General features: G+C 40.7%; 1 protein-coding gene across 1 annotated transcript in view; it reads right to left on the reverse strand.

Moving 5' to 3' along the window:
• Positions 1-14,937, reverse strand: part of LOC111147651 (human immunodeficiency virus type I enhancer binding protein 2) — an 85,356-nt gene that overhangs the window by 16,320 nt on the left and 54,099 nt on the right. The window contains 3 exon segments of the mRNA XM_022503848.1: positions 874-6,055; positions 6,057-6,428; positions 7,323-7,367. Of these exon segments, the coding sequence (XP_022359556.1) occupies positions 874-6,055; positions 6,057-6,220 (5,346 nt within the window). The 5' untranslated portion in view covers positions 6,221-6,428; positions 7,323-7,367.

The following is a 14,937-nucleotide window of genomic DNA, read 5'->3' on the forward strand; positions in this document are numbered from 1 at the left end:
GGGTTGCAGCCCATTTACATGAAATAAGGGATGTTAGAGATAAAAGCAGAGAAGAATGACACTTTTAACGGAATTATCCAACATTTTGTTAAAAAATAATACTCCTCTGTTGGCACTTACTCTGTGCAACACTAATAAAAACAGAAAACATGTTCTGTATTCGGAAATACCAATGAAAACAATATCAATTAAAGACATATTTTCAAAAATTGTTGAAGGGAAATGGTAACCGGATTAAGTAAAATAGATTTTTAAACTCTATTTGTTTCGTTAATAATTTGGTAAAAATTCCAAGTGTCCCTTTTAGTATTTTTTGTAATTTTACGTGTGAGGTATTAATTGTTCATGTAGGAACAAATCAGATAACCTCTTGGAAAAATGAGTTTGGGGAGAGAAATAGAGAAAATAAATTTTAGTAAAAAGTATTGTCAATGCGAACACGCCCCCTGGAGTTTGTGGAGTTCAGTTCTGACACATGCACACTTCCTCCCGGGTCTTTCCAGTCACTGTCCATTCCCATATTCACAGAGTTCTACGTCCTGTATCCACACTTCACAACCCCTCAATTCCTCATATCAAAAGAAAATTGGATCTGCTGGGTCACTAACACAGGCCAAAAAGGAGAAGAACCCAAAGGAATCGGTCCCAGTGGTAGAATTTCACGGCACCTGGATGAAGGAGAGACGTCCCCAAGACCCAGTTCACGGTCCGTGGCTTCTTCTCTCACTAGGGAAGGGAAATCAGTGTCGCGGAGGGCTCCCTCGACTCTAACCTTCATTTCACTTGTATGTTTTAGACCTTACGTCCTTCACTCTGTATTCTACTCAGCAAGCAAATCCACACTACAGGGCTTTTAGAAATGGTATCCATTACCTGAGCAAACTGCTTCCAAGCACTTGATGATGTAAGTTTGCCAGTTCCAGGTCTGTGCATAGCGGCCAGAGTATAAATTTCTGCAGTGATTTTTTGCTTGGACCTCAGAAGAGCCAGAGTGGTCTTGGTGTTCAATCCTGATGGGTTCGGGTTACAGGAACTAATGCACCATGAAGCATAAACCGAGGATTTGAAGGTGGCCTGTTGCACGTAATTGGGTTTTGTATAATTCAAGAAGCACCAACTCACGGTAGTTGTTGTCCGCAGACTAGGGAACTGAAGAATCTGCTGGAAATCTGCCACATCCGTGAAAAGAAGAGTTGAGTTTGCCATTTTCCTGCTTGGGCCAGAGGCCATGTGCACCAGCATGCCAACAGGCAGCTTCTGGCCCTTTCCTTGCTCTTCAAGCTGACTGTCTCCTGGAGGCAATGAGGAGCTCTGTGGGCTCATGCTCATATCAGATGCTGTCTCATCAATATCAAGTTCATCTGAGGACTCTCTGCTTTCGGAAGGCCCACTGGACTTCTGGCCTAGAGAGGGTGCCCTGGAGTTGGGTGGGAATGGCTCCCTCAAAGGCATGCTGGCGGATGGATGGTCTTGAGATGAGGAAGGGGACAGTGAGGAGAAGGAAGATGACCCCGACTGCAAGCCATCCTTTGGCTCAGAAGCACAACCTTGTCGAACCAGCTGGGGTTTCTGTGGGCGGGACATATCCTTCTTGATGTCTGAGCTGGTTAGCTCCACAGCACTGAGTTCCTCGACAATCTGTCCATACATCTTTTCTTCTTTGACCCTTTTCTGCTGCTTTGTTTCCATGAAGAGTTCTAAGCTGCTGGCTGGAGAAAGCATCCGTTTGCTACCTCCCAGCGTGGCCACACCGTCAGACGTGGAAGGCAAACATAAGGGGATGGAGGATTCCAAGCCAAGGGGTAAGGTCTGAGGTACTTTCCAGATGGGGTATTTTTCTAAGCCTGCATGTTGCCCCAACATCTGGGCAATGTTGAATCCTATCCCTTGCATGGCCGCATTGGTCACCAGTGTTCTTTGGGTAGTATTCTCGTCGACTTTGCATATGACAATTGCAGGACTGCTCTGCCCAAGTATCTGAGAAATGCTTGTGTACATGACACTCCCGTAGGACGGGACATGGGTCTGGATCCTAACAGGAACCACTGTTCCTGGCAAGGACTGTAAAGGCCCGGCATTTGCTGAGGCAAAATCTTCTTGAAGAACCTGCTCGGAGGGAGTATCAGGTGACTTGGTGCTCTGGTCTGATGGAAATTTTGGAAGGATGGTCTTCGAGTGTAGCCCTGATGTTCCTGAATAACATGGGTAAGTCTGCTCTTTTGTGTGCACATAATCAGCAGATTTCTTTCCAGTGTGCTCTGTAATATGCTCTAAGGGATAGCCAGGATGGATTTCTGCCTGGAAAGAAGGCTTGCCACAGCTCTTCTGAGGGTGCTGCATGAGGGCATGTGGGAAATGTGCCTGCCACCAGGGAGGCTGCTGAGCTGGTAAATGAACCATACAGACGGTGGGATATTGAAACTGAAACAAGGCATTCTGGATGGGAGAAAATGGAATAGTCTCTTGATGTGGAAATAAGTGCGGCTGCTCAGACAAGTGCTTGCTCGCAATGTAGGATGTTGGTTGTATCAAGGGATTTCTCAGAGATTCCTGGCTGTCCATGTGCACGATCTGCTGCTGGGCCAAGTGGAGTGGCCCTGAGCTCAGCTGGCCACAGGGCCCGACAACCTGCTTCCCGGGGTCCTCTGCCTGGAGAGGAGGCAGCACAGAGGTGGGGGCGTGGTGCCACGCAGCCCTGAGGCCGGCGTGCAGGTGCTCCATCTGCTCCTGCTTCACACTCAGATCTGCACCAGCCTCACCCTGGGCGATCTCCGGAGAACCGCTGAAGGACGCCTGCCGCACCAAGAAACATTTCTTCCTCTCCCGCGACGGAGATAACGTAGTGCCAGCGGATGCCCCTGCCACCGGGGCGTGGGACAGATTCCCATAATCAAAGGATTTGCTTCGGATTTCTGGAACTTCAGTTGGGTGAGGACAAGGCATCTGCTCGGAGGAGCAGCGCCGCATCTCCTTTTGGTGGTGGTGACCCGGGACAGACAATGAGTAGGACCCAGCAGGGACAGTCAAAAACTCAGAATGCTTCCCAAATTCATCTTGCTTAGGAGGTGCGCCAAGCTTAATGGATTCTTCTCTTTCGAAAGACATGGAAAAACTGGAGCTATGGGACAAGTTGCTTTCCTGACTGGGGCTGCGGGAGAGGCCGGTGCCTGTGGATTCAAAGCTGGATTCCCCTGAAGAGTGCTCCATATCGGCAAGGCGCAATCGCTTCTTTTTGGGTGGCAACTTCTCGGCTGGGAGCTGGGAGAGGGTCTCGCTTCTCTGGGGCCACTGGAACTCCTCCACAGGCTTATCGGGCTCTCTACTCTGGGTGTCTTTCTCCTTCTCTGGTTTATCAGGCTCCTCGGTCACTCGAATCTCAGGAACTTGAATGTTGTGCTGGCGCACCAGCCTGGGCTGCGCATGGTAGGACTGCTGCTGTGCATGCTGGGAAGGGGAGGGCTTCCCTCCACTTTCAGCACTGTCTGCCAGTGGAGCCCACTCTGGACTCACCGGGGCTTCAGAAATCTCACTGTCACAGGTCTCAGAAGGCGAAGAGGCTTTATCCTGTGCGCTAGCCCCCAGTTCAGCTGACTCAGACCTTTCGAATGAATTGGGTCGGCTCAGTGAGTTTGTGTGCTGAATCACAGAAATCACATTTCCAGGAGGCTTCCTGCCCGCTAGGTCTGACATCTTGTCTGAATCAGTGGCTGAGGGTGACTCCTCGGACCCAAGAGATGGGCTTCCAGATTGGAGTTGGGGTCGACAGTGCTCAAAGCGCTCAGAGTGGCCGTGAGAAGGGTTTTCGTGTCCAGACATGGAGAATCCACCTCTTAGTCCTTCCTGCATCTGCAACTTGGGGTCGTAATCTGAAGTCATCATGCCCATGGGAGTGCTCACAATGCTGCTGCAAATCATGGGGGTGTCCTCCTCATCTCCTACACTCTTCTCTTTCCGGCGTTTTCTATTTTCACATGTAGTTCCAAACACGGTTGGCACACCCTGCAATGGCACCGAGGGATCCATAAAATATTCGCCACCATGTTTTAAAGAGCTGAAGCAGGAAATGTCCCTGTAGCCTTGCTTTGGTGTCTCAGAGTCTTCCCACTTCTTGTAGGGTTTCCGACAGACATCATAGTCATAGCCCATCCGGTCCCCAGACATTAATTTCTTTTCCTTCAGGGATAAGCCTGTGATACTCTTTGACATTCTGCCATGGTGCTCTGCCTCCATGTGCCCCTCTTGTACCGAAGGCAGTTCAAATGCAGCTTGTCTTCTTAACATGCGCTGAGGGGGTATTCCTACCGTCCCTGGATAGAACACATCATCGGAACCAGACATCCTTTCATCAAATGAGTGACTTCCTCTCAAAGAAGGAGGAATACTTAGATTAGTTGCTGAAGAAGTTGGCATCGAGTTGCTTCTAATAAGAGGTGAAGAGTCCACAGGAGCTTCTAAGAGAATTGGGTTGCTGCCTTGGAAATTTGCAGGAAACAGCTTTCCTTCATTCCTGATAGATGATGGCATAGTCTGGGATTGCCTGGATTCGCTGTTGAATTTCGTGGATTTCAGCATGCTGGTTTGACTGGGGTCGATTTCTCCCTTGCTTGGGATCAGCTGTGAGACAGGATCTTCAAACATCTTGACATCTAACCTGGTGTTTACGTGAGGTAATGACTCCATCATGCCCTTTCTTCCCATTGTGGCACGCTCCTGACTTGCGGTTGTAACACTGAGTGTATTTCTGGGACTAAGCCGACAATATTTTCCAAAGATGATTTCTTCATAAGACTTTGCATTTGTGTTTGGAGGACTTATTTGCTGCTCTGCACTTTCTGAGCGAGAAAAGTAACCGGAGTCAGTACTTCCTTTACTGTGCGGGCTCAGAAGGTTAAGAGATGGCTCAGAATCTTGTCCTTTTTTCTCTGACAGTCTTAGTGCAAGTTTCTGTTTCACTGTGTGAGAATCATCAGGCTTAGTATTTAGAGACGGGTTTGGTAGCATATCAGAGCCTATATACTGAGAGCTTTCACTAGGTAAAGGAATCCCACTTTTGGGGATAATCAAAATGGGCACTTTCATGGGCCCTCCCAGTGATTCTTCCAGTGACCCATGATAGCCCCCTCTGCTGGCAATATCCAGTGGGATCGGTGGGCCAGGACTCATTTTCTCAGAAGCCTCAACAAATAAAGAGCTCTCCTCATCCGTGTCTGTACTCTGCTCACCGTCTGAATGTATTTCTGCTTCTACATCAATAAAACCAGCCTCGAGGTCCAATTTAGATACAGCTGACTCTGTGAAAGGGACTAATCCTGCCTTAATTGCATGGGCATGTGACTTCCTGTGCTTATACAAATTGCTCTTTGTCTTGAACGAGAAACCACAAGGTATACATGGATATGGCCGCTCACCAGTATGGGACCTGATATGTTTTTTCAGTACGCTTGGTTTGGCACATGCCCTGCTGCAGTAGGGGCAAATGTATTTGCCGGGCTTTTTGGGTTTGTGCTCCTTCTTGTGAGCATCTTCTGACTGTTCGATACTTTTCTGAGAGTATTGGCTATAAGCAGGGTTCAGACTTGAAATCTTTTTTCTAGGGTAACCACCACCGTGGCCGTGTATAGGAAAAGAAAATAAGTCCTCAGAGGCAACAGATGGCAAAGGGCCAGGGAAAAGCCACGGAGGGCCTTCGAGGCTCTGATGTGGCTTGTTGCTGTGCATGACCCCCTGTGGCAATGAGTGCTGAGGGAAAGAGAGTGAATGTTGGCATGAGTAAGGACTTGGACGGTGCGGTGGGTATTGCTTCTCTGTGACCTGCTGTGCCACGTCGCTAGGTGAGGCCAGTTTCCCAGAACCAAAAAGTTGTGCTGATGCTGTGTCTCCTATTTGCTCAGGATCTATTTGTGGTTGCCGCTGTCCTTCTTGACTGCCAAAAGTGCTCATCTTAATAACAGCTGATTGTTCCTGTCTCCATCTACCTGAAGCCTTATCAGTTTCTCCAGACCTTGAGGTAGCTTTTTGTCCTAGAGCTGTGTCCCCGGTGTCCATTTTGTTACAAGGTCTTCAGTGCTAGTTCACTTGAAAGCCATGCAGACTCATGCAGTGTCTTCCAAGCTGTGCTTTTCAGAGCTTGTTTACTTCCATGTTGCAGGGTGTCTGCAGACTTACTGAGTGCTCCTTCTCTTTGGAAACTTCCACACCCACCCCGTAGTCTTATGGGCATTCGATGGTAATTTCCTTGGACCAGGGCTATAACACAGTTCTCTCCATTGCAGAAACGTCCATCCAAAAGCTAAGTGCAAATCTATAAAGATTTCTTATGGCATTTGAATATTTTCAACTAGCATGAAATTGGGATGAAGAGCCTGGGAGAAATTTTGCCCATCAACTACAGCAAAGTTCAACTGCCAGTTTCACTAAGATAAAATGATCTGAAAGAAAAAGAAACACAAATAGATCGTCATAACAGTTATCTAGTTAGAAACCAGAAACAATCCCAAATAGCCAGGCTGACATTGGATAAATTGAAAATGATTTTTACTCTAAGGAATACTTTAAAAAACAAAAAGATTTTATTTATTTACTTTAGGGAGAGAGAGAGCATGAACAGGAGGGGCAGATGGAAAGGGAGAGAGAATATGAAGCAGACACCACGTGAGCGCAGTGGGACTTGATATCAGGACCCTGAGATGGCAATTTGAGATAAAACCAAGAGTCAGAGGCTCAACGGACTCTGCCACCCAGGCACCCTTCCAAGGAATGCTTTTTATAGCTGTTACATTAGTTCCACAATTAAAAGATATTAATTTCAAACATGGCATTAAGTCATAAGCATAAATTTCTTCAGTGTTTTAATTTTGGTCATCCTTTTATATACTCCTTAGTTTCAGTTAGAAAAGTATTTAAAAGAAAGCTTTTGATCGACATCATTTATGTAATCATAACATTTTTTAAAGCCTTCATTAAAATAAATTTAGAGCTATTTCTGACCAAGTTGTATAAGTTGCATACTTAAGTGTACTACATATTTCTCTATATGGACATTTTATAGATTAATATATGTATAATAAAACAAATACATGCAAAATATATTTCAACTATTTAAATATATCATATATTTTATATATATCTATATTTATATTAACATACAATACAGATATATTTTATAGATTAAAACCGGTGATCAGCAGAGCTAGCTAAGGCTATAAGAATTAAAGATTGTCCCAAAACTTAGGAAAAGGCAGGAAAGTAAACAATTATAACATCTTCATAAAAATTGAAAAACAAAACACATTTTTGGGATAGTTTGAAAATGTTATGATTACCTGAATGGTTTAGCATTCTCATGGACATGATTGTCTTGACGCTTCCTGGGTAGAAAATAAATGCAGTTAGGAAAAATTGTTCCATGAAACCACAACATTGCTATATATAAAGGTCAGTTTAATGTAATGTGCCCTAAAGAAAAAAAAGATTAACCAGTGACTGCTCTGAATATACTCTGCTAAAGCAGTAAACTTTATATTAACTCTGTGTCCAAAAACAACTGAGAGGGAAAAAATTATTAAAAATTTAGTAGCATTTTCTAATATATAAGATTATTATATCAAAACATCTTAGTTTTTTGACACAAGTAGCCTGGTTCTAATTAGTTAAATATTTTTTAATGATTTTGTTTATTTATTTATTTGAGAGGCAGACAGCATAAATGGGGGTGGGAATAGGTGGAGGGAGAGGGACAAGCAGACTCCCCAGTGAGCAGGGAGCCCCACACGGGGCAGGATCCCGGGATTCTGAGATCATCACCTGAGCTGAAGTCAAGCACTTAACTGACTGAGCCACCCAGGTGCCCCTAATTCCTTAAATATTAAAACTTGAGAATAGTGGAGGGCTTTTATTGAACCTATAGATTTGCACATTTAAATTTATATCACAACAAATCAAGGAATTCTCCAGATGGCTGTGAATGGCTCAGGGAAACTTAACAACTTAGAAATAATTAGATTTTAAGTGAATAGTCATCTTCCATAAGTGAATGGCCATTGTCATACCCAGAGGATTCTGAGAATTTCAGTGTTCAACTCTATCAATTATAATGAAAACTGAGATGCTTCCCTGATAGACAGTGTGGCAGTGCTTATCAAAGTAAGAAAGCACATAGTCTTTGGCCCAGAAATTCCATTGTTGGAAATTTATCCTTACAGAGGTACCTGCACAAGTGCACAAAGACATGCATACAAGGACAGCTTAAATTAAAATATGACTCCGTCAGGGGCGCCTAGGTGGCTCAGTGGGTTAAGCCTCTACCTTCCGCTCAGATCATGATTTCAGGGTCCTGGATCGAGCCCCGCATCGGGCTCTCTGCTCGGTGGGGAGCCTGCTTTCCCCTCCCTCTCTGCCTGCTGCTCTGCCTACTTGTGATCTCTGTCTGTCAAATAAACAAATAAAAAAAAATATGACTCCATCATAAACTCAGCCATTTAAAAAAATAAAGTACGGCAATAAGTACCCATATAGGAGCTCATCCAGAAGATAGTAATATTGAATGTTAAAAACAACAACAAAAAACTCACTGCACCCTAGGATGCATTTAAGAAAAACATGTAATCTACAGGGATGCCAAATGGCTTTTAACTCTCATTAAATTAAACTGCGAAGTAGAATCAGGGAGTCAGAAGAAGGGGCACATGCCCCTTCCTTATCTTTCACTACTTTTTAACTTAAGGTTTTTGGTAATTTTTTCTTTTTGTTTCTTTTTCTTTTCTTTTCTTTTCTTTTCTTTTCTTTTCTTTTCTTTTCTTTTCTTTTCTTTTTTTCTTTTTTTTTTTTAGGTTGAGAGAGAGATCATAAGCAGGGGGATGTGGGAGGGGCAGAGGGACAGAGAGAATCTCAAACACACGCCCTGCTCAGCACAAGCCCAAATCTGGGCTTGATCTCACAACCCTCAGATCATGACCTGAGTCGAAGGAACAATAAGTCTTTTGGGTGAGGAATAAGTAGCCCCCAGATATTTGTAACAAGACATCTGTAATCAAAAGTTCCTTCTGCTAAGAGCCAGAGATTTGTAAAGCAGTAGATGGAAAAACTAAACAATATGCATATTGACTTCGGTTTGCTGGAAAGTTTTACTATTAGATTGAATTTTTCCTCACACCTATCTTCTGCATACTTTTATAGGTAATAAGACAAAAACTGAAAGAGAAGTAATGGCCCTATAATACTGCAATGCAAATTTACTTCGGTCAGAGCAACCGTGCTAACAAGAATATGCAATGTCGAACCCAAATTGACTGAATTTTTTCTCTAATTAACTAAATATTTAAGGTTTATGTAAACACAACCACCATCAGACTTTTAATGGTGAATAGTACCCTCTAAATGGAAAGCACAGTGTATTTTCAACTCAACAGACACATTTGTGAGCCTTTCCTTAACTAGGAGGTAGAGCTTGAACTGAGTAATTTCTAAGTTACTTTTCATATGTAATATTTTACATGACTTTGACCTGTATATGCAGCTCTTTTGCAAGTAATAACAATGATAATGCTTATCATTAATAAGTAATATCAATGATAATGATATGGCATTTACCACATGCCAGATACTGGTACAGAGCTTCCTATGTGTTACCTTATTGGTTCTTCATGACAACCCTATGTGATAAGTGTTATTATACCTATTTGACAGAATCACGATCCTTAGGGAGGATCAATCTCCTTAGGGAAGTTGACTGTCAGAACCAGAGTCAAACCCAAGTTTGGCTCACCTCCAAGCCTATAAAGGTCTCATCTCTCCCATCCACTTAGGCTAGTAAGTTTTATCGTAACTTAAAATAATACATATTCAATAATACTTTCTCCTAAATATTGTCCCTTGGATTTCAATATTTCCAAACCTTAAATTGTTCATAGTCCTGGAAGAATATATGAGTTTTGCATGGTTGCACTATAGAAAGTGGCCTCAACATGCCACTTCCTAGAAATCACACAAATTCATAATTTAAATAATGTTCAAAATGAGTAAATTTTTGTACAATTTACAATTTGTATATATTGTCAAAATATAAAGTATTAAGAACAGTATTATGAGGACAGCTTCTTGTGAGAACATGAGAAGTTATTACAACAGACAATTGAAGTGCTTTGAAAAGCACTCCTTTTTAAGGAAAGTAAGAAGCTCACAAGTGAAAATTAGGCATATGGTCACTTCCCAGTCATTGGTTTGCCCAGAATAATATAAAATTTTGCTTTAAAATACTGACTTCAAATTAAGCAATTACATAAAATTTTTTGGAAAAATAGGATTGGAATAATACATTTAATAATTAAATAGAGTAAAATGTTTTATTTAGTAATGAGTTAATATCTTTATAAATCACACAGATTTAATTTCTGTGGTATACAGTAGTAAATTAAAACCATTATACCCTAAACAACACATACACAATTCTTATTCACTAAGAACATATTACAAAAAAGGAATTAAAATCACACAAAGGGAGTACTATTTTGCTATTAAAGAATGAACCAGAAGATGAAGAAAAGTGACATACCAAAGATTCAAAAGCCGGTATTTCATGGTCAGAACAAAAATTACCTAGAAAGTTTAGTTAATTGTGGAACTTAAATTTTAGGAAAAGAGCCTAATCAGGAAAAGTCAAAATCTACTATTTTATTTAAAAAATCAATTTTGCTGATATCACATGGGACCATCCTATATTCCAATAGCATTTATTATCCAGAAAACTTTAAAATTCAAAACTTTGATCCCAGTCAAAAAATACATTGACAGTACAATACAGTTATGCAAATAGCTTCTGTCAGGGAGACCACTCCCTTTTAAATTTCTAAAGACAATCCTACCTAAAATGTCCAACATGTTATCTCGAAACTGGATGATCGTCTGAACCACGTTCCCTACTCCAGGTCATACAGGAAGAGCTTCTGCCTGTGTCTGAACTAGAGGTCTCAGCAGGACTGGGGATCCCTCTGGTCTACCTTCCTCTAAAATTCAACATCTCATTTTTTACTGCAGTGAAAAGCTTAAGAATATCATGAGGGAATTGGGAACTACTCCTATTTCACATGTACCTTTTACATTAGATTTTAAACATAGCTGAGAATATAGCATTTCCCTTCAACACCAGCCTTGGAGAGGCTTCAAATAACTGCTATCCATAAAATCAGTTTCCTTCTCGCAGTTTCTGAGGCATATGGAGACAAATAGAAGGGAGAAAACATGAGTGATGGGTCCTTAGAGGAATATACTGATCATATTCTTAAACCATTAAAAATGTGACTCTTTTTATTAATCTCTTATCTATAGTTGTTTTATCTTGGAAATGGGAAAGAATTTTCCATGTAAATTGTATGTACCATAGATCTATTACTGGGCATAGCATATTTGTCTTGTTAAAACCAAACAGGATTTGGGAATGTTCCAAAGTCTCTTTGCTGCTCTCTTCAACTTCCAATCCGGGGAAGATTTCACTTTTAATCTCAAGGCTTTCAAAGTTGAATCCAAGATGAGATGATGACATTCATCTTTTTTTGTTAGGTGTTACTTTTACTAAGCAATCTAACTACCAACAATGGTAAATTCCTGAGCTTATGTCTTATTGTTTAAATGTATGAAAATGCTTATTAATAGGGAAATGGTAATAATATTATTATGACCCATCAAAAGTGCCCTTGTATGTACCTGCAGCTTTACTTACATTTTCTCAATAGACATCTATTTGGCACTATGAAATCCATAGTTTTGTGGTTAATTACAGCTATAATATCACCTCTCTATTGCGAAGCTATGTCTCATTTTCCATATTCCTAAATGTATGCTAAAAGTTAAATTTCCAGTTTTCCCAATCAATTGATATGTTCAAAAAATGTAATATTAGAGCAATCCTCATATGGGGAGAAAAAAAAAAAAAACAACCAGCCAGTTATTTCATTCTGTGAGATTTCTTTTTATGGTAAGCAAACCCACGCAGAGTCATTTTTGGCACCCATTGCCAACAAAGGAGAGATATTCCAAACACAATTTCGCATTCACATTTGAAATTTTCCCAATGTCTTTGAGCTCTACGAAAGGAGTGAGATATTTCGTTGGAGAATATGACTCTGGGGTTTCCTGTGGATGGTGCTCCAGCCGGTAGAAACCCTTCAGGCGGTAAAGACAGGCACTGCCTGGCAGCTTAGGCACATTTTTCAGAGGGGGACAGTGTTGAAAAAGATATTATCCTCTGCGTGGCTATTACATGGAAGAGTTGCCATTTTTTTAAAAGTGTGCCCTCTCTCTTGGCCACTCTTCACAGTCCCACTCAAATAAATTTGGCACCCAGTTAAATAATTTCCTCAGACAGGCCTTGAAAGGGAAGGCACAGAAACAGCCTCCCGTATAGACCTCAATAGAGGTCTCTTCAGGATAACAGCTGGGTGGGATTGGCAGGAAGGCAGGCTTGCTCTGCAGATGAATAAAGGCTTACAGTATCCAGAGCTGTCAATCTGGGATCTTTTGCTTAGAAAAACACTATCTTAGAAATAATCTTTACCTCAGGAAATTAATCATTACTTGTGTGGTGGCAAAAGTCAAGTGTGCATCGCATAATAACATCCTAAATAATAATGGTATAAAATGATTGGTAACAGACACTACCTCTCTACTTCCAAAATTTTAGTATTAAACATTTTTTAAAATCAAAGTGGTCATTTGGCCTTTTTTTGAGAATTAGGGGGGTATTATACTTGTAAACAAGTATGCACATCTTAATATAGCAATTACTGAATAAAACTTTGGAGGCTGTTTCCATATATTTGCTTTTAAAATGCCAGAGATCAATTACCAAATATTTTAAGAAATATATGAGCATCTCAGGGCACAATGATGGTCTCACAAATCAATACCACATAGGAGGACTGGATAAGGGGGAAAAGGATCTACAAAAAAACTGTGACCATTGCCAGAATCCTGCTGAATACAGACTTATTTCCACAGGATGATTAAAAAAAAGGCACCATTCTGAGAGCCAAATTCATTATAAATGCTTCTTTTATTAGTAAAAATCCCCATAACAACCTTAGTTCTCCCTAAAATAAGCCAAGTTGCCAATATGAGGAGGATACTGTATATTAATATAAAACCCTGCCAATTGAGAGAACTTTTAGAAAAAAGTAAAAATATTTCGATGATTACCCTCTAATTTGACATATGTTAAAATCCAATTTGATATTTAAAACCTAATGGAAAACTAAACTGTGTATTTTTCCACACTGGCTACACTGAGGGCATGATTGCAGATGTTTGTATAGTTTGCATAATTAGTCAAGGTATTTATGGCTTATTTTGACTGCAGGCTGCTTCTTTCAGTATCTTGTTCTAAAAGTTTTTTGCAGGGTTTTTTGTTTTGTTTTGTTTTTTTGTTTTTGTTTTTTTACAATTGTGATTTTGTTTCCCCCATTGTAGAACCAAAATAATTAGGATTTACTAAGTAGAATTTTACATGAAAATAAACCTTGCCAGAAAGAAATTCTCTTAAATGAGATTATCTCAACTACGGGAATTATCATTGCAACTGGTTTGCAAAACAAAACAAAACCTTCACAACCCCTTTTTCTGGAGAGGGCATATACATTGTTTCCTCCCCGATTTAATAAGGAAGTTGGTTTACATATGGGTACATGGTAGGCCAAAATTGCTTTTCAAGTTAAATATGAAAACAATTAGAATAAAGTAAAAAATTGTAGTTATTAACCTGTTATCCACATATCAAAAGACGGCATCACAACCATCGATGCCTTCCACGAGGCCGACTCTCCCCACAGGAACTCATGCACAACTTCGGGGAATCTAAAAAATGAACAAGACTATTTTTTAAATGATGGCACTTGTAGTCAATTTAAGAGGCATGCTTTCTTCATTCACAGAAACTGCTTTCTTTGAGGAAAGAAAATTTGGAAGAGGATCTCTCAAGAAGATTTTTTTTTTTTTCCTGAAGAAAAAAATTTCCTCTCTTTTAACGTAGTTAAAACCTTTTGAACAAGTACTTGTATTCAAGAGAATTGCCTATACCAGCAAAAGTGGGGGCAATTAGGAAAATAATGGTAGGGATATATCTTAACATATTGGAACTAGAAGTTATGCCTTGGCTGTGCATGACACAGTCCTGCCTTCAAGCTGAGAGTCTTATAAAACTTATTGTGGTATATCAGCAAATAAAGTCCAAAGGATGAAGTCTCAGATAACCTCGTCGCGAATTCTTTTCTATAGTTTATTTCAGCAATGTTATGTTCTGGGCTAAAATTAATTTCTGAAATAGGAAGCCAAAACCAACCAAACTAAAATCCTGAGACTTAACAAGAAATAAAGGAAGGGACATTCTCATACTTAGAATTAATATTTACCCAACTTTAATCCAAAGAAATGCATGCAAAGTCAGTCAAACTACTTAATCCAAGTAGATGAATCAATCAACCGTCTTAAGACGGTTTACCACCCCATACAAAAGGCCCATATAAAAATATTATTATACTATTCTTAGACGGTTATTGTATATTTGTTCCCTTTTTTTTTTTTTAATATTGTTTTTTCTTCCAGACCAGTTAGAGTATTGTAGGAAGGACTAAAGATTCAAGACATGGCAAAATGTGCCTTAATCCAGTCCCACTTCATGTGAGCATTCAAAGTGCTCAAAGGAAGTAGTTTGCTTTAACTTCCCCCCTTTCCACACCACCACAGTAGCACTTCCGGACCCCCTGTGCACTTTGAGATGTGAATCATTATAAGCAAGTAGGCCCACTTGGTTCCTCAAAAGACACAAAAGGTACAAAAATAGCTTCTGCAATTGAAGCAAGAACCTCGTCAGCAGCCAGATGAATGTGGGTGGTCAGATAAGATTCCGTTGCTGCAAAGGGCAAATTATTAAGCAAATCCTAGATTTATTTT

This window comes from Enhydra lutris, unplaced genomic scaffold, assembly GCF_002288905.1.
Source record: "Enhydra lutris kenyoni isolate GAN:26980312 unplaced genomic scaffold, ASM228890v2 scaffoldscaffold17, whole genome shotgun sequence".
NCBI classification, from domain to species: domain Eukaryota; kingdom Metazoa; phylum Chordata; class Mammalia; order Carnivora; family Mustelidae; genus Enhydra; species Enhydra lutris.